Raw genomic sequence first — 27,347 nt, 5'->3', positions numbered from 1 at the left:
TTCACTCAGTCTGGAATTTATGCAAAAAATTTAGCAAATGACCATCTTACATGTATTATACTTCACATGTGGGTCTTAAGCAGAATAGGAAAGAGTTCATTAATGAAAAGAAACCAATAGGTCACAGTGGGGAAAGAAGTGACCCATGATATGTATATCTCAATAGTAGGCCTTAAGTGGATTACCAAGGAGCCTGTCAATGAAAACAAATTATTTGGTTGTAAAGGGGAAAGGATCTGCTAGCTGATTCTGCCCCTACCCCCGTATTTGTTAATTGACCCAGTTACATGTATATTTCACATGTGTGAATTAAGCTTATTACCAAGGAGTCCATTAATGAAAAGAAACTAATTGGTTGTTGTTATTGAGGGTGAAGAAATAACTAGAGGGGGAAAGAATCAGTTTGCCATTCTTTCCCAGGGGAAAACTTTCAGAAAAGAATTGACAGTTACACAGGCTTGGATTTTTACCATAGTTAATATCTAGCATGATACTGATCAGAACCATCCACTTTCCTTTCAATAAACAAATTCCCTGATTATTATTCAATTCCAAACTAATTTGGATTGCTGCTTGATATTGACAATACCAGCTTGGTTGAGTTAATTTTGTCAATGATGTGTCTTGGCTTAGTGGAGTTATAACCACTGATTGTCAGAAAAATGCGCTTTCATTTCTGCAAAATTATATGCTTCATTATTTGTGTAGTCAGCCAAATGTATTATGCAGCTTGAGTTTGATAAGGCCTTGGATGAGTTTGATTGTCCCATTTCTTCATCAACATTTAGTACAGTTATAGCCCTGCACATTAATTTTCTTAATTATTACTGGATTTCAACCAAACCAAACTAACAGCTTGATTTTCATTGAAAATTGATCAAGTTTATCAGTTTCATCAATGTCTTACCCACCCCTTTCATTCCTGCATAATTCCTCTCTTTATTATTGAATCTCAGTTAAATTACATAGACAAATTTGTAGCAATGAGGCTTCTTTTGAGATTGATTGTCAGCAGTCTCGGCTGTCATCTATTAGCAATGAGGCTTCTTTTGAGATTGATTGTCAGCAGTCTCGGCTGTCATCTATTAGCAATGAGGCTTCTTTTGAGATTGATTGTCAGCAGTCTCGGCTGTCATCTATTAGCAATGAGGCTTCTTTTGAGATTGATTGTCAGCAGTCTCGGCTGTCATCTATTAGCAATGAGGCTTCTTTTGAGATTGATTGTCAGCAGTCTCGGCTGTCATCTATTAGCAATGAGGCTTCTTTTGAGATTGATTGTCAGCAGTCTCGGCTGTCATCTATTAACAACTGAGTTGTATTGTCAGTGTTGCTTAAATTGTACATGTTTAGCATGCAATATCATTATTTTTATTTTGAGTTATGTCCCCCTGATTGTGCCATACACCAACCTTCTTGGCCCTGCAATAACTCCTTTATTATGTTAAAGGCTGAATTTGATTTTCAGTGTTTCATTGTCATCATCATTTGACAGAGTTTTGGCCACTGATTGTTACTTCCACACTTTTATTTTGTACACTCATTTCTTTAATTACTGCTAGATTTTAATAACGTTGTATATACAGCTATGTATTGATATGTCTTTAGCAAAAATTTAATTATTAGATTTCTAAATCATTTAATTGAGCTAAGACCAATATTATTGATTGTTGGAGAAAAATTTGTATGCTTTCAAAAACATACCATGTTTTTGTATTTGATAAATGAATAATTATTCTGCAGACTTAGTTTTCAAAACTTCTCATCTAAAATGTCCCTGCTTTTCTGCCTTGCTAGGCACTCAGCATTTAGAGGTTAGTGTTAGACTGGTTGGCCTGGTGTCAGAATAATGTGACTGGGTGGAACATCATGCTCCATGTCTGCAGCATGATGCCCTAGTGCTAAACATCACTATAAACTGCCACACTGCAGACATTGTAGCAATATGACTGAAATGTTTTTAAAGCTACATTAAAAATATCCCAATCACACACACACGTGTTCTTGCATTTGGATTTCTTCACTTGTCACATTCACACTTCTGCTGACCACTCTGGTGGGATAGTGGTTAGAGCATCCGCCTCAGATGCAGGAGGTCATGGGTTCGATCCCCAGCTAAGCATACCAAAGACTTACAAAAATCATACTAACAGTTGCCTCTTTTGGCACTCAGCATTAAGAGGTTAGTGTTAGGACTGGTCGGCCTGGTGTCAGTATGATGTGACTGGGTGGGACATCATGCTGCATGTCTGCAACATGATGCCCCAGTGCTAGGCATCACTATAAACTGCCACACTGCAGACATCGTAGCGATGCGACTGAATTTTTTATAAAGCTATGTTAAAAATCCAATTCACAAACACACACTTCTGCTACATTCTTCAGTTCCTTGTCACAGTTGTATAACATTTGTTTGATTTATATGATGCCCAATGCCTTCAGTTCAACATTTATGATGCTGAATGCTGGCAATTCAAGGTGTTTCACTTATTATACATGTAGTTATGTTTTTAATTGTATTTTTTTACTGTACATGCATAATTGTCAGAATTGTTTGATATTGTGTTGCAGCTTGCAATAAAACAATGTTGTTATTGCATTTATTGCTTTTATTATTATTTGTATCAGAATGGTTGCCATGGTAATAGAACTTTAGTATAACAAACATTATTTAGGCAAGTTAATTAAATGATTGTAGGAAACACATGGTTTAAGTACACTTAATTAATTAAAGTAAAATTAACACCAGTATAATAGAGTACCTGTACTTGACCACTAGTGTAAAGTATCAGATCATACAGTGTGAAATATCCATACCTACAGTGTGAAATATGAGTACTTACAATGTGAAATATCTGTACTTACAGTGCAGTACTTAGTGTGAAATATCAGTACTTATAGTGTGAAATATCAGTACTTACAGTGAAATATCAGTACTTATGGAATATCAGTACTTACAGTGCAATATGTTCAGTGTGAAATATCAGTACTTATAGTGTGAAATATCAGTACTGACAGTGCAATACTTTCAGTGTGAAATATCAGTACATGTACTTACAGTGTGATATACCAGTACTTAAAGTGTGAAATATCAGTACTTAATAATTCTAGAGTCCTACATTGTTCTGCAACCCTATTTATTTTTTTCTATCCAGTGTCACAAAATAGTCAGGCATGGTATGAATATCCTTGTAGAGACAGTGGTGGCATCAACAGTGGTGTACATGGCAAATTGTAAATTATACTTTGATACATGTATTTTTTTTTTCCCCAAATCTTTGCCATATTGTACTATGCATTTCATAGAAAATGAGGGATATTACATTTGGCCCATGCATCCTTTTTTCCTGCTATCCATCCATCCAACCATCCTATTTTTATTTCCACAAGTGAATTATCTTAATTATTTTTGGATTTCAACTAAATTTGGTATAAAGTTTGATATTAATGAGGTATGAAGCTTGATATTAACAAGGAATGATGCTTGTTATTAATTTTTATGAAGCTTGATAATAACATGGTATGATGCTTGTTATTCATTTTTATGAAGCTTGATATTAACATCGTATAATGCTTGTTATTATTTTTTATGAAGCTTGATATTAACATGGTATGATGCTCGTTATTAATTTTTATGAAGCTTGATATTAACATGGTATGATGCTTGTTATTAATTTTTATGAAGCTTGATATTAACATGGTATGATACTTGTTATTAATTTTTATGAAGTTTGATATTAACATGGTATACTTGTTATTAATTTTTATGAAGCTTGATATTAACATGGTATGATGCTTGTTATTAATTTTTATGAAGCTTGAATTAACATGGTATGATGCTTGATAATGAGGCTTGAAGTTTGATATTTATGAGGAGTAAAGCTTGATATTAGTGAGGTTTGAAGCTTGAAACCATATTATTTAGATATAAAGATTAATATTAATGAGGTGTGAAACTTAATATTAACAAGGTATGAAGCTTGATATTAATGAGGTATGAAGCTTGATATTAATGATGCAGCTTAATATAATAAAATATGCAGCTTGATATTAATGAGGTTTGAGGCTTGACATTAATTAGGCCTTGGCTCAGTTTTGTTATGTCTATTTAATTTTGTGTTGTTTGTTGGCTTTTCTTCTGATTATATATTATGAACATGTATATTTTGTACTTAACCTCATCCAAAATCAAATTAATTTTGTACCTGATCAGTGACATTTATTTTGTAAACAATATCATACATAGCTATATTTCTCTAAGACCATAGGTTACATATTCAGACCATTATTAATGGAAGTAAACATGTTTATTTGAATCTGAGTCTAGGACATCAGTTTTCCACTTGGTAATTCCTGAACTTGTTCACAACTTTGACTATATTCGAGAGAAGACTGACCTACATCCTGACTCCACTACTGTAATTTAGCTTGTAATATAATGTTGTTTACTTGAAAAATTACTCATTCATGCCTTAACGTCTGAAGCAGAATCAATCTTAATGTTGTCTTCAGTTTTAATTTGGGTGGATTTATTTATTCAAATTGGAATTACAGAGTGCTCAATAATATTCTTGGACTGGAACATTAATGTGGAATTATAGCGAAATCAGACAAGAACATTTTGGATTATATTATTGTATTATATCATTAGCACTTTCAAGACTACAGGCACATCAACACATTTAATATTGGAATTTATTTGGAATACCACTGGGATTCAGTTGGAACTTCATAACATTTGGATTGTGATAGAATTTTTAAGACCATTTAAGATTTAATTCACAATACCATATGTTCTTTTTAAATTTTCACTTCATATTCTAGGGAAATAAATTATTTGTTGAACTGTACAAAACTTGTTGGTTTCTGCTCTTTTTTTGGTTACTTGGTTTAAGACCATAGAGATGTAGCAGGTTGATTGTCAGCATTCTGCATCATCATTTAGTGGATGTACATCCATTGATTGTCAGACTCGTCCATTTTTGTTTCTGAAAAAAGAAATTCCTTAATTATTATTAGATTTCAACCATATTTCATAACCAGCTCGGATTTTGACCATAACTGATATCCAGCAAGATATTTATGAGAACCATCCACTGTCTTTTTAATAAACAAATTCCTTGATCATTGGATTTCAAACAAATTTGGATTGCTGCTTGATATTGACAAGACCTTGGTTGATTTAATTTTGTCAGTGTTGTGTCTTTATTTAGTGGAGTCATAACCAGTGTTTGTTCAGTGGAGTTATAACCACTGATTGTCCGAAAATGCACTTTCATTTCTGCATAAATAACACCCTTCATTATTTGTGCATTAAAACCAAGTGTAGTATGCAGCTTGAGGTTGGTAAGGCCTTGGAAGAGTTTGATTGTCCCCTTTCTTCATCATCATTTAGTTGAGTTATAGCCCCTGGTTGGCAGACCAACCAACTTTTGCTTCTGCACATTAATTCCCTTAATTATTACTGGATTTCAACCAAACTGGAAGGCAGCTTGATATTTATTGAAAATTGATCAAGTTTATCAGTTTCGTCAATGTCTTACCCACCCCTTTCATTCCTGCATAATTACTCTCTTTATTATTGAATCTCAATTAAATTATATAGACAACTTTATAGCAATGAGGCTTCAGTTGAGATTGATTGTCAGCATTCTCCGTCATCTATTAACAAAGTTAACACTATCCTCACAACAAAACTTCAATTGTCATTTCAACCAAATCGGTGGTTGACAGCTTAATATTGATATGACCCCAGATGAGCCGATTACCAGCATTCAGTGCTATTATTTATTGGTATTATAGCTCTCATTTACTTTCATCTCTGCTATATAACACAACATGTAATTTTAATTGGATGTGCTATTATTTATTTGGTATTATAGCCTCTGTTCACTCTCATCTTTGCTAAATAACTCAACTAATTTTAATTGGATGTGAGCCAGATTTGTTATGCTCATTGATATTAACGAGTCCTCAGCTGAGTTGAATTGTGAGGTTTTTTTTACATCATTTAGACGAATTTACAACACCTAATTGTCAGAAAAAAATTGTAAGGAGACCTAAGCTGAGTTTTATTGTCACTGTTGCTTATGTACATGTTTAGCATGCAACATCATCTTTTTTATTTGAGTTATGTCCCCTGATTGTGTTATCCCACCGACCATCTTTGTCCTGCAATAACTCCATTGTAATGTTGATGACACCATGACATAATTTGATTCTTCAGTGTTTCATCTGCACCATCACTTGACAGTTTTGGCTCCTGATTATTGCTTCCACACCATTTTACACACTTATTTCTTTCATTACTGCTAGATTTAAATAAAATTGTATATCTAGCTATGTATTGATATATCTTCAGAAGAGTCTAATTATCAGATTTCTAAATCATCATTTAATGGAGCAATTAAAGACAATGCTGAATGTTGGATACAAATTTGTACAAAGCTGGAAGCTTCCAAAAAATGCTTTTGTTTATGATAATTGAATAATTATTCTGCAGACTTTGTTTTCAAAACTTGGTACCTAAAATGTTCAGGCTTTTGGATTTTTCTGCTTGTCACATTCACACTTCTGCCATATTCTTCAGTTCTTCGTCACAGTCATGTAACATTTGTTTGATTTATAATGATTCACAACGCTATCAATTCATGATGTATGAATTTTATTCACTGTACATGCATTATTGTTAGAATTGTTTGATATTGTGTAGCAGCTCACAATAAAACAATAGTTTTATTGCATTTATTGCTCTTATTATTATTTGTATCAGAATGGTTGCCATGGTAATAGAACTTTTAGTGTGACAAACATTATTTAGACAAATTAAATGATTATATGAAACACATGGTAGAAGTACAAACAATTAATTAAATAAAAATTTAACACCAGTATAAATCAGTACTTGTACTTGACCACTAGGATTTATAAGCTCCATAAATCCAAGAATAAAGATTTTTCTTTGTCAAATGAATATTTACTACTGAAATCCAATTCATGTCACCTGCAACATTATGGATGCAGGAGGTTGCAGGTTCTAACCCCGGCTGAGTCATACCAAAGACATAAAAATGGTACTAACAGCTGCCTCACTAGGCACTCAGCATTAAGAGGTTAGTGTTAGGACTGGCTGGCCTGGTGTCAGGATAATGTGACTGGGTGGGACCTCTTGCTACATTTCTCCAGCAAGAGACTTCCTTCAGAGTCAGTGCAGTATTCAAATCTTCTCCAAAAGTAAAAACCAATCAATAAAACCCAATATGTTTAATTCTTTCCTCCCTAATGTATTTTAATTTATACCAGTAGTTCTTCCTTCACAAATGATCTCAACTCATTTATTTTATCACCATTGTCATCTAGCCTTTACTACTTCCAATGAAATGGGGTTGGGGGTAGGGAGGGTGACGTTTCAGCAAAAGGTCTGTTCACCTCCTTTGCTGCTGGGGGGGGGGGATTAAATCATCAGTAAAATGATGACAACTTATTGTAGGAAATGAATGTACTGTTCTGATAGTGCTTTATTGCCATATCTATATTAATATGAATGAAACCAAAAGATTTTTGTAACAATAATTGTAATAAATGCCATCAGTCACTGACAGCCTCTCTTCCTTGTCTTCTTGCTTCTTCAGGTTGTCATGTTGTTATTGTTGTTGACAGTTGTTTTTTTTTATATAATTTTGCCTCTTGCATCTTTTCTAAGCATCTTGTAATGTTGCTACTTGTACCTCTTTCTGCTAATGATGATCATGATGATTATTATTGTTGTTATGTTTATGTCAATTTCAACTGAAAATTTACTCTGCATTAATCTAATTGCCCCCCCCCCCAAGTTATTATATCAATGCATCCATAGATACTGACCATTGTGTTGAGTTTTCATGATTAGTATGTCTAATATGACTGATTTAGTGACTAATTTATGTATTGATCACTGAAATAAAAAGTACAGATATCGCATGTTTTGATTTTTCTTGTCAACTGTTTACTCCTGGAGGTATATATCAGCATAGTCATGTAGGCGTATTTATTCATATTAAATTAAATATTACTTGTTCTACATATTAATACTAATATATCTTAATCGAATCAATTCAGTCCTGATTGTTGAATGCTCAGCACCATAAATGTCGTCAAAAATCTTCTAGATGAAAATTGTTTATTCTGTGGACTTTCACGGGAACTAAACTGGGTAAAGAATAGTGGAAGTCGAATATTTACTGCTCATAATACATTTATATAAATAATATTTAATTATGGTTAGTATTAAGAGGAGGAGTAAGACAGGGCAAGACAAAGAAAGATGCAAAATGTATACCAAAAATTAAATATATAAGATATTTAAATGTTTGCATTGTCTCTCTACTTACCTTTTTTAAAAACAAAAAAACTAAAACAAACATAATATTTATTTAACTCAATCAACAATGTGGCCCTACAAAGAAAGATCTGTTTTAAATTCAGAATACTGGAAAATAATTACTGCTGATAAAAATTTTACGCTAACACAATTTACAATCACAAGTAGTAGAGTAGACATTTATTTCTGACCCTCAACACAAGTAATAATTAAAAGCGGTGGCATAATAAGTTTCAAAATATTGTTTATGCAGTATATAATTTTGTTAATCTGGCATTTTAATTTTTGTTGACTATATTTCTATTGCAAAATAAATGATCGTTGAAAGAGAGGTACAGAGAATTAAAAAAAATTAAATGACCATTGAACAAAGAACATTAGGCCTACATCCAAATATAAATTGTGGACAGAAAGGCAAAGTACCATATGTTATGTTCAGATCTGAGTAGGCCCAAGGGCTCTCGGACATTTCAACCCCAAGACAATTCGAAGCCAACTTAATTTATTGTGTTTACGATTGTTCATATAATAATGCAATATTGTTAGTGACATTGATATTCCATAAGCAAGATCAGGCAAATACAATGAAGTCCATGCGTCAACCATTCAAATTTTACACACAAAAGAAGCACGTGTCGCTGCATGCATAACAGTGACGATTTAAACAGGAGTTAACATCAACAATGCTAATGTTTAAAGAAGTTCATTTGTTTATGATATATAATTAAAAGAAGCAAAATATGTTGCAGTTCTAGTATTATAGGGAGTATCACTCTTTTAACAGATCAATATAACCCTGAAAAGATATACTATAGTATACAATTAAGGTTTAAGAAACACCAAGATATTTAATGGCATGTGCTATTCATACCTCATTAAGGATCCATGTGATCAAATACTGTGCAGTATACCAAGGAATGGAATTCCAACTTCGAAGGAAAAATTGTAATATGTAAAAGAAAAAGTCATACTATTTTATTTTTTATTGGTAATCAATATGTTAAGCATACCGGATAAATGATTTACACAAATTGATATACTTAATATAAATGTGAAAATTAAGTTTTCAGTGAAGATTTACAAAACACATTTTTTAAAAATTTAAATCCTTATCATTTTAATAAAAACTGTGATTGTTGCTTAAATACAGCAATACGTTTAACATTGTATAAAAGTAATGCAAATATCCCTCCTGTGTTCTAACTTAGTGAATTGAGTAACATGATACAAAATATCATTTCAAGCTGGTTCAGTAAATGAGGATGTTGGCTCAGCGACTGCCGATTCAGTCAATTTTTCTAGAGAGCTGGCTAGACAAATTTTTGTATACTTACTTTTGACAAGAAAAAAAAAATAGATTTTGCGAGGCCATGAAGTGTGAAGTCTCAAGCCCCCAAACTATAGAGCCATTTATGGAAAATGGAAGGTGCTATCATGCAAGTTTGGATGTCTTCGTAATTATATATGACTATAAAAGTTCTATCTTCATTTTTATACATGAAAAAATGTAAACATGGCAAAGTAATATTTAGGTGGAAAACTGTTGAAGAATGAAATTATTTAACTACTGATTCAGTTAAACTAGACAATTACAAAAAATACAAAGTTATTATTTCGGTATTAGGTTCAGTATATTTGGAGATAAAATAATACAGTTATAGCTGATAAAAAGGATGCGACAGAAATATAAACTACAAAAGGAATACTTTGACTATTATTCCAACTGCTTCAACTTGTTGCACAAATGCTGTTTGCACAAGACTAGTGTCAATATTGATCACATTTGTGATAAAAATGCTTTAATAAACTTCCATGTTAATGATCACTTCCAAAAATATATATATTCTAATGACCATAGTCTCTATCAATGTTACTTCTAATATGCATTTAGTCGTATATTATTATTACCATTTACTGATCATACACTTTTAAAATATACCCAAAGACTATTCCTTTTATGTACTTTTACCAAGAAATGACCAACATATGAGATTTGTTGAGGCATGTGAAACTAACGGGATTAGATATTTAGAGTCAGCCCTGTTATTAATTGATTTTAAACTGAGTCAGTACTGACAAGTTAGAAGCTACCATATAAATAATAATAATATTAATAATAAATAATAATAACAATAATAAATCGTTCTAAGTTGATGAGAGAGAAAGAGTGTATCCGAAACTGTCTTTACTCCAAGGGTTAATGTGTTATCACTTAGTACACTTTTATGATACTTTTTTATGGGTCTTTTTTTACATTCTCTGATGAAATCTATCAATGACACCTTTCCTTGGTATATTTATATATCATTGTTAAATTTGGGTTTAATCAAGCATATCTATGCTCATTTTCATCACAAAACACTCAAAAGTAGGCACCTGTTTATTATTCACGTATTCATTTCTTTCAAAGAGAACTTTTTTTTAAAAACCCACAGTAATATGCCGCTGCAAACTGGAATTCATTGGCAAAAAACCAAGAATTGTTACATATAGAACTTCGACAAATAATACATATGTACGTAATCCAGTAATGTAGAGAGAAACAACTTGTTAGTTTAATGTGCATATGCTATGTCAGGTAATCAAACATGGTAATTACTATTTATCATTTGAGATATAAAAAAAATTAATCTCCTTAACTGATAGAGCTAGGTTTGTTGAAGCCTTAATTGGAAGCTCATGCAGTAGAAGGCAGAGAAATGTTAAAGAACGCATGCACATTCGTTAATGTGAATCAAATCACTTTATGCTGATTGGAAGATATAATTCTTGTTTATATCATAAGAACAGAAACACATTGGCTGTCCAAGCTTCGTCTGCAAAAATCTCAACCTAATGTTGAACATACTTCTCTAGTTTATAAATTTGGGCATGCTGACACTATCATTTTAGACTACATCAATTTATTTAATACCAGTTCGTTTGGAAGCAGATTTCATCATTCCGTTTTGCTCTTGAAATCATTTAATTTCATACTAACTCATTTCATTTAATACCATGTTATTTGGAATCTGAATTCATTATTTCATTTTTGGGGTTCAATCATTTCATGTCACACAACATCATTTAGAATCTGAATTCATCACTTTATTTCTTGTGTTAAATCATTTCATTAATACCATGTCATTTGGAATCTAAATTCATCATTTGGTTTTTGTTCTTTAAATCATTTCATGTGACACCACATCATTTGGAATCTGGACTTTTCATTTGCAGGGTTAAATCATTTGATTTCATGCTACATCATTCGATTATTAAATGTAATTTTGGTGGTGATGGCTGCCAAGACATTACACTTACTTGTATTGCAGATGCGATGCTGCCATTTCCTGCAAAGCAAGCTGGTGATGCCTGACATGCCTATGGCATTTTAATGGAGGTAAAAGCACCATTGTCACAATTAGCACAGTTCAGTTAGTATTATAACAAAATATATCCGATCGAAATGTCACAATATAAACTGTACTATAAATTAATCCAAAAGTTGCACAATTTTACCAAACACCTTATTAAAGCTTAGGATAAAAATTGGCACATAATGAAACTTTTTGGCTCTTTTATACAAATTTACAGAGTGTGGTACATTTAATTTTCATACCGTTTTCTTTTCATTCAATTTAACGTGCATTAACTTAATTAAAGTGATTTTAATTATAATTAACTGTTTACATCTTTTTCGGCGATTTAGCGGATTGTTTTGATTGCAGACATCAATGAATAACCGTGTGATTATATAGTGGGAATGACCATTAGCAGTGTGCCAAATACTGCTTTAAAAAATTCAGATTTTTAATACAGATTTAGTGTGTGGTAAATTTGATTTCTTTTCATTCAAATTAGCGTGCATTCATTAACTTAATAAAAATGACTTGAATTATAATTAACTGTTGGCATTCTTTTTCGGCGACTTAGAGGTGTGTTGCCATCTTCTTTAATTGCAGACATCAAAAGAATATTGGTGTGGTTAGTGGGAATTACCTTTAGCAATATGCTAATTATTGTTTTAAAAATGCACGAACTGGAGTCGGATTGTCTCGTGGCTGGGGTCGAAATGTTTTGGGAATTATTTTGGGGGTCGAAATCACAGGTGCTCGACGCGAGCTAGCTACGATGTCGTAGCCTCAAGTTGATTTGTTGTGGTTGAGGCTACGAACTGATCCCATATCATGTAATGGAGCAAAAAATATCATCACTAAAGTCAGAAAAACAAACAGTGTAGAAATCAACTACATAAGTATAATCATCTTGTGAAAGAAGTTTGGCTTAATTTGAATTTACTAAGCCCTTACGCGATAAAATAAATTAGCATGGTTACTCTGACCTTATACTGTCCGCCATGACAGATAACGCGAGACTCTCGCCGTGACCCCTTTTCTACGTAAGGCTTGTCAGGCCATACTTTCGATATTCTACGCTATATTATTATCAATCAAGTGCGAATAATCGCTTCTTGGTGAATTTCAAAGTTGCCGATAAACCGTATTTACTTTTAATGCGCAAAATTTCTGACCCAAACGGCGCCAAATTTTTACTACGATTTGTTTACATTTCCAAATAAGGCGTCAATGTCTTTATATGGAATTACATCACAATTAATACTTCCAGTTCAGGTAGTTCTAGTCTATTTTTAGAACATTTTTTCCTCTCTCATTTTGGTGGTGATAGAAGAGTTTTATTTATGCAGTTTTGGTAGGGATTTAAAGGTAACTGTTTATTCTTTATAATATGAGCTCAGGGTGTTGTTGTATGTGTGTATTTCGGCGACAGTGCACAGTGAGTAATAAGGCCTTGGTGATGCTCCGGAAGTGAAATGTGTGTTCTGTTTACATGGTGATGTGTTGACAGTTCAGCATCTAAAAAAAGAGCAGGTCAACCTTTGACAAGAACTTCACCGTGAAGTCATCTTTGAAGGTATTTTAGATTAACATATGATTTGCATTGATTGTCACACAGTGGAAAGGTCAGTACTGAGAAACAAATGTAGAGAACATATAGTAAAATTAATTGTGTACTATGTCCATATGGCACACAAACAAACGAGGCTGACAACGGAAGTAATCATTATTTGAAATAATATGGCGGACGATCTAAACGAAAATATCGGCTAAAAAAGGTAAACGAGATTTTACAACTATTTCTACAATGATTTTCGATACTTCCAGTATTAAATAAGAGGACTACTCAATTTATTGAATTGTATGCAAGGAATATGTTTAAAGTGTTATTATTAGGCTAAAAGAGCGCCATTAACATGTATATGCTCATGTTAGTACCTTGTCCACGAGGTACGAGTAAGGGTACTAATATTAGTACTAGACGCGAGCTTGATGTTAAGAAAGAAAAAAAAAACCAATCATCTAAAGGAAAAAAAATCATACAGAGTGACAAAAATACCTTAGATTACCCCGATGACCCGTTCTGACATAGGACCCTCACTATCATAATATATATTATTATATTATCTCATATATTATGATAATGAGGGTCCTATGTCAGAACGGGTCATCGGGGTAATCTAAAGTATCTTTGTCACTCTGTATGATTTTTTTCCTTTAGATTATTATTATTATTTTTTTTTTTTTCTTAACATCAAGCTCGCGCCGAGCACCTGTAGTCGAAATATCTACCTCCCGGGCCAAGCCGAGTTCTTTCCTGGCCGAGAACGAAAATGGACCGACTATGCGCGTAGTCCTGGAACTATCGATATATCAAACATGAAAACCGGAACAGTGGAGAGTAAACAAAAAAAAACAGGCTCGAGTGTTTTCACTTCCTAATACAGGACAGGTGCAAGGACGCTTAACACCGGAAAAGGTGTGAAACATCCTGCATACAGTTGATGGTTTATTCTTAACACTTTCTAGTGACTGACAAGAAATTTGAGAAAGGTTGTCTCTAGACCTTTCTACGAGTTTTTTTTCTCCACCATCTCTCGACTTGAAGCTTTACGCATGGATGTAAGACAACAACCTTATGATAAGGCTTATCTCTACTGTATTTTATTGATAAATTGTCAGCCTGCCATGTCAAAGTCCGACAAATCATCCCCTCCAAATTCTGTCTTGTCTATATAGGTTGGGGGCTAATTTATGAGACTGTAACTTTGAATACAGGGGCTGAGTGAAATTGATGCATTTGCAAGGGTTTAAAGTTCGTCATACCACTTTGGTTATACATTGTGATACCTGGAATAAATTGTTTTAATTACTAAACTGTGCAGATATTTTTTTTTATTTTAAAAACGACTACTTTGATTCTTTTTACATTAGAAAATTATAACAAATAGCTTTAAGAGTTAATGGTAAAGTTTTGTCAAATTTTTCAAAGATATGTTTGTGATAAAACCAAGGTTTCTTATTTAAAACCAGTATTTATAACCAGTAATAATGTATCTTAATGTCATCTTACTTGCAGGGCAGTTGTAAACAGAAGATTATAGTTATATATGCTCTCAAATTTGGATATTCATTTTGCCCATACCATTTGACATTTAATTGATTAAGTTAATGTGAAACACATTCATGCAACATGAAGAATGTTATTCTAAGTGATTTATAACATTTCACAGTGGACTGTGATTTTTGGAATGTTATATCTGAAATATTTTATATCCAAATTTATCATTTAATTTTTAGAATGTTTATGTACTTGTCCATGTCATACATGCAAGTAGTAAACAGTTTATTCTGGTCTGATAAATATCATTACTTATCTGCAGTGATAATAAAATTTTCAGACAACAAATACAAGTCGTACCAAAGACTTATGAAAATGGTACTAACAGCTGCCTCACTAGGCACTCAACATTAAGAGATTAGTGTTAGGACCTGTTGGCCTGGTATCAGGATAATGTGACTGGTTGGGACATGATGCCGTATGGCTGTGATATGATGCACCAGTGCTAGACATCACTATAAACTGCCACACTGCAGACATCTTAGTGATATGATCATAAAATTGTTAAGGCTATGTTAAGAATCCAAATCACACACACACACACATAAAATGTTTATGTACTTGTCCAAAGCTATGAAAATGACATGCATGTAGTAATGGGGATAGTGATCCGAGTTTTTGGTATTCTAAGGATGATCAGTGCAGCAGTGTTTTGAAGTTTTTGAAGTTTCCTTTTCTAGGTATTGAAACAAAGCAGATAGAAGAGAACTACAGTTGTTAAGTCTAGAAAGTATTAAGGATCACACAAGTGTTTTAGGGGCATTAACAGAAAAAAAGTTGCGAATGGACCTGACAAGTTTCAGCAACAGATCTGCAGCAATACATGTGTTTGTGACATGTTGTTGCAGTGAGAGAGAACTGTCAAGAGTAACACATAGGTTTCATACTGATTGTGTGAATTTAAAACTGGTGTTGCTGATACTTGTTTTGAGGTAAAAGATGGAAATGAGAAAATCTTTTTGAGGTGATCAGAATGGCTTCATTCTTATCAACCTCAGCAGCTAGTTACATGTCATTCATGACTTAACATCATATTCGAGAGTTATCAGCACAAAATTGGTGAGACACCAGATGACGATTTATGACACTTGAAAGGGGCTTAGTATACAGAATGAAGAAAACAGAACTGTTGAATAACAAAGCAAAGATTAAATGGACTGGAATGTTTTCCATTAAAATATTGTTCAGTCAATGGTTGTCCTGTGGCAACCAGCTTAAAAAATATCGATGCCCAGCACAGTTTTCTGGTTGTCTTGTAAATTAGTACAGTTCTGTAGACAACATTTTTCACCAGTTTTGTCATATACATATAGTTAGTCCTAATTGCACACAACACTAGTAACTCACTATCAGTCATGCTGATGGAAAGTGTCACACAGTTTACACACAGATTTCATCTATTTGAGATCAAGAACAAAAATTCTTATTTTGATGGGTCCATCAGCTTTATAGTAGTTTGCCACCTTTGACAAGAGACATGTTTTGCATTTATCCCAGTTACATCATCAGGGTTCACATTATTATTAATCCAGTGCAGTTAATCTTTATCTGAACTGTCAGGGAACTCTTAACATTTCATTTGTGATTTTCGTTACCAAACATTAAGTGTAGTATCCAGAACAGCAATTTGTGATTGGTTTGATTATATAAACTTGCATAGTCCTTTAGTAAAAATTAACCAACAGAAGCAGCTGCCAGCTTCTCTACAGTGAGTGGTAATTACCTCAACATACTAGTGGAAAGCATAATACATGTACTAAATCATAGGTGTTTAGTGTGTCAAGATGAAAATTAAAGAAACTTACACTTAGAGGGGCTTGTAATATGTACTGTGATTACTTTATTAGATGCTGAGAAGCAGACATGTGGATTAGTGTGGCCTCTTACAGCAAATATCGAACATGTCCTCAACTACAGAATTGTATGGACATAATTCAGGCTTACAGTAGATACTCGGGGGGGGGGGCCCGAGTGGCCAAGTTCTTCCTCCACCATTAATACTGGCCGCCATGTATAGCCTATCATGTGCTGAAAAATGGCGTTAAACCCTACAACAACAACAGCAACAACAGATATTCAGGGGGATAATTCTATGTTTAATAGCAGCCATTACTTATCCTGCCGCTATTGCATAGCTAACCTATTTTTGTGCCAAATACCCACCGTCCATTTGATGTGAATACATCCTCCCACAGAATGGAGAAAAGTCTGAATGATCTTTTGCACACCACTCTGTATGTCTCATGGTCTGGACAGAAGGTAGATATTGCCTATCATCATTTTCAAGGATGCCCTACTGTGTTACAAGATGTCTGCCAAAACTATCCCCAGAGAAATTAGCCTGTAGCATCTTATTGCAAATAAGCAGTCTTTGACAGTTACTAATTAGACTCAGTGTAACAACTGTCTGCTCCATTTTATAAGAAACCATATTATAGCCTTTTCTCTTTTAGAACTTACTTCTTTAAAGGGTTTCTGAAGTTACCTCATGTTCCATCTTTTAGGTAGACACACATTCCTTACATATATAAAAAAATGACTTGGTACAGGCAAGTCCTTGTGTTCTAAGGAAAATAACAATAGACTCTGCCTAACATTGAGGACATTGGTTCCTCTGTTCTTTTCACATGAGTTTCGCCACAACATCATAGTGTTCTTAGTGTACACGTTAGAACTCTGCATTCAACCAGGTGAGTTTCAAGGCAACAACAAGTACTTTCAGATGACATTCATTAATTTTTTATTACAGGACTGTCAGAACAGTCAGCATGGCAGTGTGGCCACAAAAAGGGACATTGGGATATCATACAGACTACATAAGTGCTCAAAGTCCACACAGAAAAACAGTTGCACTTTTTGCAAATTATGGTTTTATATCAAGGCTGGAGGAACATTTCCTCCCCTTTTTTCTGAATTTTCTAGAATCTGTTCCAGGTCTCACATGTTGGAACAAACATCTTTGGCAGCTTTTGAAGCCCCTCCAGAAGGAGGGTCCAGACATTTAAGAATATGATTGACATCCCCCTGTAGGGAGATGACGAATGCTTCTCATGTCTTTAAGCATGCATGCCTCAGATAGCAGGTTGTTACCTCCCTTTGAGGAGGTAGAGCAATGCGACAGCAGGTTGCACCCTCTCATTATAGCAGGTTGCATACCTCCATTAGGGATGTAGAGCACCATGATAGCAGGATGCCCCCTTCCTTGAAGGAGGTGGAGCACTGCAACCATGTGGCTGTGCCATCCCTTTAGGGAGTTGAGCGCCACATCAGGGGGTTTATCCCTGCCCTTCAGTGAGATATAGCACCACAATACATATCATGCTTCTATCAATGTGTTAATGTGTTGCACCCTACTGATAGGGAGGCAAAACACCAAACACATGATGCACACAGTGATAAATCAGCTGAAGACAAGGTCTTTGTTTATCACTCATCAGCCTCATGGTACAGGGACAGGGCAAGTGCCAATCTTCCAACTTTCCACCCTTATACCATCCAACCCTGTGCAGGATTTGCAATCCATACATAGGACTCAGACTAGGGACTGGGATCACATGAACCCTTATGGGATATGGAGCCTTCCATCTCAGGGTCCTTAGTCCTTTATGCAGCCATAGGTTAGTGGACCTTGCTCTCACAGTTGAAGCGATGCAGCTTGCGTCCCACCATCTCCTGACCAGGTGGCTTCTTCTCAGAGGCTAAAGGTGTTACATCATCTAGGGTAGACAGATGTTATTGTCTCTGCTCTGTAACTCATGATGAACCAGGGGCCATAGCACAGAGTGCTTCTAGACCCCCACTATCAGGGACCCCAATTTTTTCCCCAGTCCAGTCTGGTCTAGTTGAGGGAAGAGGTACACACCCCTTTGTAGAAAGTGGTAGTTGAGATGGTCTTGAATGACCTGTCTCCCCGCTACTACCCAATCTTCCTGGTCACCATGAAACACAGGAAATTTTGAATCATACTTAATCTAGAATGCTCTTCATCCATTTGATTGAGCCATCTCCATTGACCTTCAAGATACTCACTTGTACATACTGATTTTTTTCTACACACTGCAAGTTCCATCTTATAACTTTGTTCATGTGGTCCTCATTAACCAATGTGGTCTGGGTTTTTCTGAATTGGGTAGATATAATCCCGGATCTCCTGCTGTGAGCTTAACCCCGTTATCTACTTGCCTTTAACTTTCCATACTCAGAACCTTGAATGCCATAGTGGACCTTGCTCTCACAGAAGAAGTGATGCTGCAGCTTGCATCCCACCATCTCCTCCTGACCATTTGGCTTCTTTTCAGTAGGCTAAAGGTGTTACATCATCTAGGATAGACAGATGTTATTGTCTGTGCTATGTAACTCATGATGAAACATTGGCCATGGCACAGAGTGCTCCTATACCCCTTCCATCAAAGGACATAGTTATGCCACCCATTCTCCAACTCGGAGCATCCTTGACTATGATGATGCATTCTCTATCTTCATTGACTCTAACAAGTTCTAGAAAAAATCTGTGTCATTGCCACATTCTTTCAGCCACCCATTCATCTCAGATGGATGAGGAAGAAGAGTTCTGGTCCTTTGATAAGGTGAACATGAGGTTTACCATTTGTTACCCCTAGACTTGTGCCCCAAACCATCATGCACACAGCCCAGAAAGAACCTTTCCATTTTGGAAAAGATTTCCAGGGTACCAACTCAACTAGACCTCTTACTTCTCCCACATTTGTCCATGATTGAGGAAATATCATGGAGGTTTTAACAAGGCCAGAATATAGTTTGACTATGTAGAGGATATTCTTTTCCTCCCTTAATGTTGAAACCCCTTATTTCTTCTTTCTACTGGGTACATTCCCGAAAGTGGCATATCAACCTCATTTGGATGCCCATGCAGCCAAAGTGGGTATTTCTATGGGAACCTGGGCATGCCTTCCCATCAAAGGAATTGATGCCATGGAGCAGAAAACCTGGTTACCTGTCACCTTAGCTTCACATGCTGACATATTCTCAGCTACATCCTTTGGTATGCTGAGAGAGGCCTCTTTGAATGCACCTGCATTACAATGCATACTCGATGCTGTGGCCAGACATCTTGGCACGCACTCACTGTTGCTATTGCATTATCAGTGGACTTTCTGCACATCCGCTTAAATGTTGCATTTGACTCATCAAAGGTCTTGCTTAACCACAGTAAAGTCCTTCAAAGGGCTGCTCCTCTAGAAGCAGAGACCCTCTTGGGGGCCTCACTCCTACTGTGGATTCTCTAGACTTGCTGGATCACCAACAGTGAGGCTTTCATCTCCACTCCATTGCAGTTGATCAGGAAATGAGATTAGGCAAATTGCCCTCAGGGGCCATCTGCAACATTTTTCAAGCTGGCTTAACCCCAGCCCAGTCCCCAAATTCCTGCTAGACCTCCTCACTCATCAGACAGGTCCATGGTGTCCTGGTTGCCGCAGATCCAAGAGGAAGTTCTTTACCCTCCTTCCTTTCCTACTGCAGGAAGAGGGACAGCCCTAGGAAATTAACCCCTCTCCTGCTGTGCATCCCTTTCTTCCCAGTAGGTGCTTGCCGAGGCTTCTTCTCAGGAGCTTGGTGAAGAATCATGGGCAGTGGATGGGTCCTCTCCATTGTAATGAGGGTTATTGTCTCCAATTTCAGGAACAACCCCCACCATCAGGGACCCCTATTTTTTCCCCATTCCAATCTGGTCTAACTGAGGGAAGATGTACACCCCCCATTGTAGAAAGGGGCAGTTGAGAGGGTCTTGAATGACCAGTCTCCCTCCTACTACCCAGTCTTCCTGGTCACCAGGAAACACAGGAAATTTTGAATCATACTAGATCTCTCCCCGCTCAACCAGTTTCTCTTGGAGAAATCCTTCAAGATGGAGACAGCCTCTTTAATCCAGAATGCTCTTCATCCATTTGATTGAGCCATCTCCACTGACCTTCAAGATACTCACTTGCACATCCTGATTTTTTTCTACACACTGCAAGTTCCATCTTATAACTTTGTTCATGTGAGGATGAATGTCCTCATTAACCAATGTGGTCTGGGTTCTTCTGAATTGGGTAGATATAATCATGGATCTCCTGCTGTGAGCTTAACCCTGTTATCAACTTGCCTTTAACTTTCTGTACTTGGAACCTTGAATGCCATTGCTGATTGGTTCCTTAGATGTCTCCATATGCATGCTCTACAGTTCCTCCATCTTGGAAATCACAGAGACTCTCTATCAATCCCGATCCCTCTAGAACTGGATTTTCACTACCATTTGCTTTGGTAGTTGAATCACAAATTACATACACAGCTGCCTTTAATATAGAAACTAGGCAGATGTACTCAGCCATCCAGTATACAGAATATGGCAAAAACATGTATGGCTGCCATGTATATATTCTTGTCTACTAAAAACATTGGTGTTTAAACATTTTTTCTTATTTGTTGCTTTGAATGATGTTAGACTTTGATCCTTAGTTTTGGAACAGGACATGCCTTTTGTTGGCTCATTCATCAGTTTACTTTGGCAAATAATTACAAACTCCTATTTGTATATGATTGTTAAAATTTGAAATGAAGAGAGTTGTTTTGGGATAGGATCTGATATTGTGTGTAACAACATTGTTAGAGGTATTGAATTTCTTTGCAAGGTGAAACAAAACATGCGGAAATGCCGTGTACATGTAGTTATAAAGATACTATGTAATGTTACAAAGACCATTATTTCTGTAGGATTTGTTTTTGTTAATTGACTGATTCTGTCTTAAATTGATAAGTTAATATGCTTTTTATGACAAATGGTCACTTGACTCATCCTTAAATTGTTAAATTAATACACATAAGCTTTAACTAAATTAAAGTTATAAATACATGTATTCTTTAATTAATTTGATATATTAATACATATAAGTTTTAATAAAAAAATCAGATTTAATGCATTCTGACTGCTTTTTATTGCTGATTGAAAAGTTTTCATTGTTCATAATGTATGGACATTTCACATAAAAAGGGCTGAATAAACTTGTTTTCAAGATTCATATGGACCAAATTGCAGAAAGAAAAAAAAAGAAACACAATAATTTACCACCAAAAAATTGTATTTTAGGTATGTACCATCCCTCTTTGTTGAATTGTTATTTGCTATCTTTGTTGCCCATTCTGATTAAATTCAGACCAAGAGCTTCATCTTCAAAAAAATTGAATTAATATCAGACAGCATATTCTCATTATGGAAATTATGGGATAGTTGCAAAATTTGTGATAAAAAAATGTTTATTATGTAAACATCATTCAGTAAATAGATATTTTTCTCTTTTCAGATAGATTGGTTTAGCTGAAGTCACCATTTTCCCCCAATCATGACCATGTCTTCTTTCTGGTGCCAGTTTAAGGCACTGGTTTGGAAGAATTTCCTTTTGAAGAAAAGAAACAAGAAAGAAACCATTCAAGTACAGCGGCAGTGTTTCTACCTAAGTTAAAATCTATCTGTCTTACTAAAATGTTCATTTATTGGCTTATAGCTTTTGTTTTTGGGCATTTTTATGGTTTGGTATTTTCAGTCAAATGAATTTTTAATTGAAAACTTCATAATTCTTTTTTATAATATTCTACACACTTGTTTTCATCTGCTTGCAACCACTTGAAGTATGCATCGTGTCAGAGTTTCGGAAAATCCCTTTACACTCAGGCTGCTTACATTTTTAAAATTTTATGGTTTGGTATTTTCAGTCAAATGATTTTTTAATTTAAAACTTCATATTTCTTTTTTCTAATATTCTACACACTTGTTTTCATCTGCTTGCAACCAGTTGAATTATGCATCGTGTCAGAGTTTTGGAAAATCCCTTTACACTCGGGCTGCATACATTTTTAAAATTTTGCTTTGCAAGTACAATTTTATGTAAAGTATTCTTAGATTTAATGTGAAAAATGATGGAAAAATAGTTATTTTTCAGTAGCTCATAGAATCTTGAGTTGCACATGCAGAATGTTGGTCCCACATGCAAAAGCAGGGTGAGATATGGTAGTCACTTTTCCAGCAGTATTAATGAAAGCAGCAACACAATGTTAAAGGTTTCCTTCTATGTTTTTAAAGTTGCTTATCTTTTACATTAGTTAATGCATTCAAGTCAGACTTTTTATATTATCACTACCTGTCTAAAGTTTATTGTGTTATGTTAGGAGTTCCTGTTTTGCTTGTCTCACCTGTTGATTCAAGTATTATGGTAAACAATGTTGAAGTTTGCATTTAATGTTTTTGAAAGTTACATATTTTTGTCACTGCATTCAACTGATCCTTTAAAATACTGTTACTATGGTCTAAAGCTTATACACAATTACGCTAGGATTTATCGTCTTGCCTGCTTAAACAGAAAACATGTTTCAACTTTGTTTAGTTTTGTGTTAACTCTTTCGAAAGTCACGTATCTTACTCATCAGTGGCTGTATTCAACTGAAACTTTGCAATAATATTACTTTAGGTATTTAGGTAATACAAGAAGTTCCTGTCTTGTTTGTCTCACTTAAACAGACAAAATTTATTGCATTTTGGTCAACAGTTTTTATGTTTTTTGTGATTTTTTTAATGAAAGTTACAAACAAAGGTTATACCACAAGCACGCAAGTGAGTCACACTGGGTTCTATAGAACATGTATTTAATGTTATTTTTCCAACCAGGATCATTGTATAGCATCATGTTTTCTGTCCATTTTTTTATGGAGTTATGGAACATATTTAACATAGCATTTTGTCAAATGTTTGAAACAGACTGTGATAGAATTGTCAGAGTATCATAGAATCATATCCTGTCATAATCACCAATAGATGTATGACAGACTTTCAGATAATTATTTTCCCATTAAATAGTACCATGCATTTTTTGTACACAATCAGTTCAATTTGCAATTCTGGAAGAAGAAACCCCTTCCAGTTCTTTGACTTTACCTTTTCCCAGCAGCTCTTCTGCCTCATCCAAATATCCAGCTTGGATGAGAAGGGCTTTGTTGTTGTTGTTGTTGTTGTAGGGCTTAACGCCATTTTTCAGCACATGATAGGCTATACATGGCAGCCATTATTAATGGTGGAGGAAGAACCCAGGAAATCCCCAGAAAGAACCACTGACCCACGAGAAGCTACTGACAAGCTTTCTCACATACCCACATTGGGATGAGAAGGGCTGAAGACAAAAGAAATATGGCATCTACATACAGACCATCACAGTCTGCAGGCTTCAAATGTTATGGTACATCTTGCAATAAACTTTGAGAGGACATGGAACACCCTGTGGGTCATTCTTGTTAAAAAGTTAGTATAGTAAGAAGTGTGATTTTGATCATCTAGTGCAATGTTAGACATGAGAACATGTTTTATGTGCATGTTTCCTCCATCAGCAATGCTATGGTAGTGAAGGTATCTTGTAATGCTATTACCAAATTGGTAAAGTGTTGGAGGCTGAATTCTACTTGGTACAGACTTTAATCAGCCAGATTAGTACAGAAAGTAGTGGCAGATCTCAGCTCTGGCTTAAAATGCCAGTACAGACCATAATCAGCCAGACTAGTGCAGAAAGTAGTGGCAGATCTCAGATCTGGCTCAAAATGCCAGTACAGACTATAATCAGCCAGACTAGTGCAGAAAGTAGCGGCAAATGTCAGATCTGGCTCAAAATGCCAGTACAGACCATAATCAGCCAGACTAGTGCAGAAAGTAGTGGCAGATCTCAGATCTGGCTCAGAATGCCAGTACAGACCATAATCAGCCAGACTAGTGCAGAAATTAGTGGCAGATCTCAGATTTGGCTTCAAATGCCAATACAAACCATAATCAGCCAGACTAGTGCAGAAAGTAGTGGCAAATGTCAAATCTGGCTCAAAATGCCAGTACTGACCATAATCAGCCAGACTAGTACAGAAAGTAGTGGCAGATCTCAGATCTGGCTCAAAATACCAGTACAGGCCACAATCAGCCAGACTAGTACAGAAAGTAGTGGCAGATCTCAGATCTGGCTCAAAGTGCTAGTACAGACCATAATCAGCCAGACTAGTACAGAAAGTAGTGGCAGATCTCAGATCTGGCTCAAAATGCCAGTACAGACCATAATCAGCCAGACTAGTACAGAAAGTAGTGACAGATCTCAAATCTGGCTTAAAATGCCAATACAAACCATAATCAGCCAGACTAGTGCAGAAACTAGTGGCAACAGCCAGACTAGTGCAGAAAGTAGTGGCAAATGTCAGATCTGGCGCACAATGCCAGTACAGACCATAATCAGCCAGACTAGTACAGAAAGTAGTGGCAGATCTCAGATCTAGCTTAAAATGCCAGTACAGACCATAATCAGCCAGACTAGTACAGAAAGTAGTGGCAGATCTCAGATCTGGCTTGAAATGCCAATACAGACCATAATCAGCCAGACTAGTACAGAAAGTAGTGGCAGATCTCAGATTTGGCTCAAAATGCCAGTACAGACCATAATCAGCCACACTAGTGTAGAAATTAGGGACAGGTCTCAGATGTGGCTTAAAATACCAGTACAGGCTGTAATCATCCAGACTAGTACAGAAAGTAGTGGCAGATCTCAGATATGGCTCAAAAATGCCAATACAGACCATAATCAGCCAAACTAGTGCAGAAAGTAGTGGCAGATCTCAGACCTGGCTCAGAATGCTAGCACAGACTATAATCAGCCAGACTAGTACAGAAAGTAGTGGCAGATCTCAGATCTGGCTCAGAATGCTAGTACAGACTATAATCAGCCAGACTAGTACAGAAAGTAGTGGCAGATCTCAGACCTGGCTCAAAATACTAGTACAGGCCATAATCAGCCAGACTAGTGCAGAAAGTAGTGGCAGATCTCAGATGTGGCTTAAAATGCAAGTAAGGCCATAATCAGCCGGACTAGTACAGAAAGTAGTGGTGGATCTCAGATGTGGCTTAAAATGCCAGTACAGACTAAAATCAGCCAGACTAGTACAGAAGGTAGTGGCAGATCTCAGATCTGGCTCAAAATGCCTGTACAGGCTATAATCAGCCAGACTAGTACAGAAAGTAGTGGCAGATCTGGCTCAAAATGCCATTGACATGTTTTGATACTGAAGCTGCACAAACATCATTGAAATTTGGCCATCTGGTACAGAAATTGAAGTTTAAAAAATCTAAATGTTCTGTGATTCTGGCTTTATTCTAAAGCAAGCCCATGAGGCATTCTCTCACCCCAAAGAAACACACAGCGTTGTACCTTGAGCAAGCCCATGGAATATTCCAACACCCTAAATATGCACTGTTATACCTTGAGAAAGCCAATGGTGCATTCTCCCACCCCAAAAAAACATGCAGTGTTGTAGCTTGAGCAGGCCCATGGAACATCCCCCCACCCCAAACATGCACTGTTGTGCCTTGAGAAAGCCAATGGTACATTCCTCCACCCCAAAACAGTCGTGCAGTGTTGCATCTTGAGCAAGCCAATGAGACTTGAGCAAGCCCATGGAGCATTCTCCCACCACAAACAAACATACAGTGTTGTACCTTGAGCAAGCCCATGGCACAGTTCTCACACCCCAAACAAACATGCAGTGTTGTTCCTTTAGCAAACATGTGGTGTTGCAATTTGAGCAAGTCTAGGGGACATTCTCTCATCCCAAACAAACATGCACTGTTGCACCTTGAGCAAGCCCATGGGACATTCTCCCACCCTAAACAAGCATGCAGTGTTGCACCTTGAGCAATCTGATGGGTCATTCCCCAACCCAAAGAGCAAACCCATGGAGCATTCTCCCCATCCCAAACAAGCATGCAGTGTTGCACCTTGAGTAAGCCCATTGGGCATTCCCCCACCCCAAACAAACATAGTTTTTCACTGTGGGCAAGACAATGGGACAGTCTTCCCACCCCAAACTTAAAAATTATGTTACTTGTATTAAATATAGTTTCAAGATTACCTTCTGTTGAAGCTTTTGGAATTTTTAGCTTCTTGCTCAAAAGGATTTGAGAGTATAAGGCCTGGGTTTGTGATGTTTGCAAATACAATGTTTTAAATGGTTTCCAATTTTTGTCTCCTGTCTTATAGCAAACCAGACATAGGATTCACTGTTAGAACAGATGTAAAAGTAACACTGACTTAGATTATATAACCTTTTCCAAGGGTGCCTCAGCCTTTTCTGAGCACATTGACTTTAAAATGTTCATTTCAAATTTCAATTTTTAATATAAAATAATCAGTGCAGTAAAATTATTTTCTTATAAATTATTTTGATTGTTTCACTATCAGAAAGAATATTTGAAAAGAAAATCTCTTTTTCCTTCAAACACGTTCACATTGGTTTAGGAATATTAGCATGCTACCTTACGAATCCGGCCCTACTAAAGATGAAAAATCATCTTTTTCTATTTCAAAAGACAAAGGGCAATAACTCTTGCCCATTACCACCCCTTGGCACTGCCTGGCATCACTAGTTTTAACTTCGCTGCTGTACTGGATAACATTGTCCAGTTTATCCTTGGACAGTCAAAGCCATTTTTGTGTTCTAGTTGATAAAT

General features: G+C 35.8%; 1 protein-coding gene and 1 long non-coding RNA gene across 2 annotated transcripts in view; one reads left to right on the top strand and one right to left on the bottom strand.

Annotated features, from left to right (window-relative positions):
- Positions 1–4,674: 4,674 nt before the first annotated feature.
- On the bottom strand, positions 4,675–12,039 carry LOC149803210 (uncharacterized). Its single transcript, XR_016420155.1, has 3 exons — positions 11,657–12,039; positions 9,228–9,285; positions 4,675–4,985 (listed from the first exon to the last, which is right to left on the bottom strand). It is a non-coding gene; the product is annotated as an uncharacterized LOC149803210 (long non-coding RNA).
- A 2,067-nt stretch (positions 12,040–14,106) lies between these two features.
- Positions 14,107–27,347, top strand: part of LOC149803209 (cholesterol transporter ABCA5-like) — a 120,621-nt gene continuing 107,380 nt past the window's right edge. Inside the window, exons 1-2 of the mRNA XM_089952835.1 lie at positions 14,107–14,313; positions 22,132–22,260. Coding sequence (XP_089808961.1) covers positions 22,171–22,260 — 90 coding nt within the window. The 5' untranslated portion in view covers positions 14,107–14,313; positions 22,132–22,170. The remainder of the gene's footprint in view (positions 14,314–22,131; positions 22,261–27,347) is intronic.

Source organism: Sinohyriopsis cumingii, chromosome 3 (genome assembly GCF_028554795.1).
Source record: "Sinohyriopsis cumingii isolate HCF-2022 chromosome 3, ASM2855479v2, whole genome shotgun sequence".
Classification (NCBI taxonomy): Eukaryota; Metazoa; Mollusca; class Bivalvia; order Unionida; family Unionidae; genus Sinohyriopsis; species Sinohyriopsis cumingii.
Note: the sequence above shows the minus strand (reverse complement) of the source record. Positions and strands in the feature narration are given on the sequence as shown.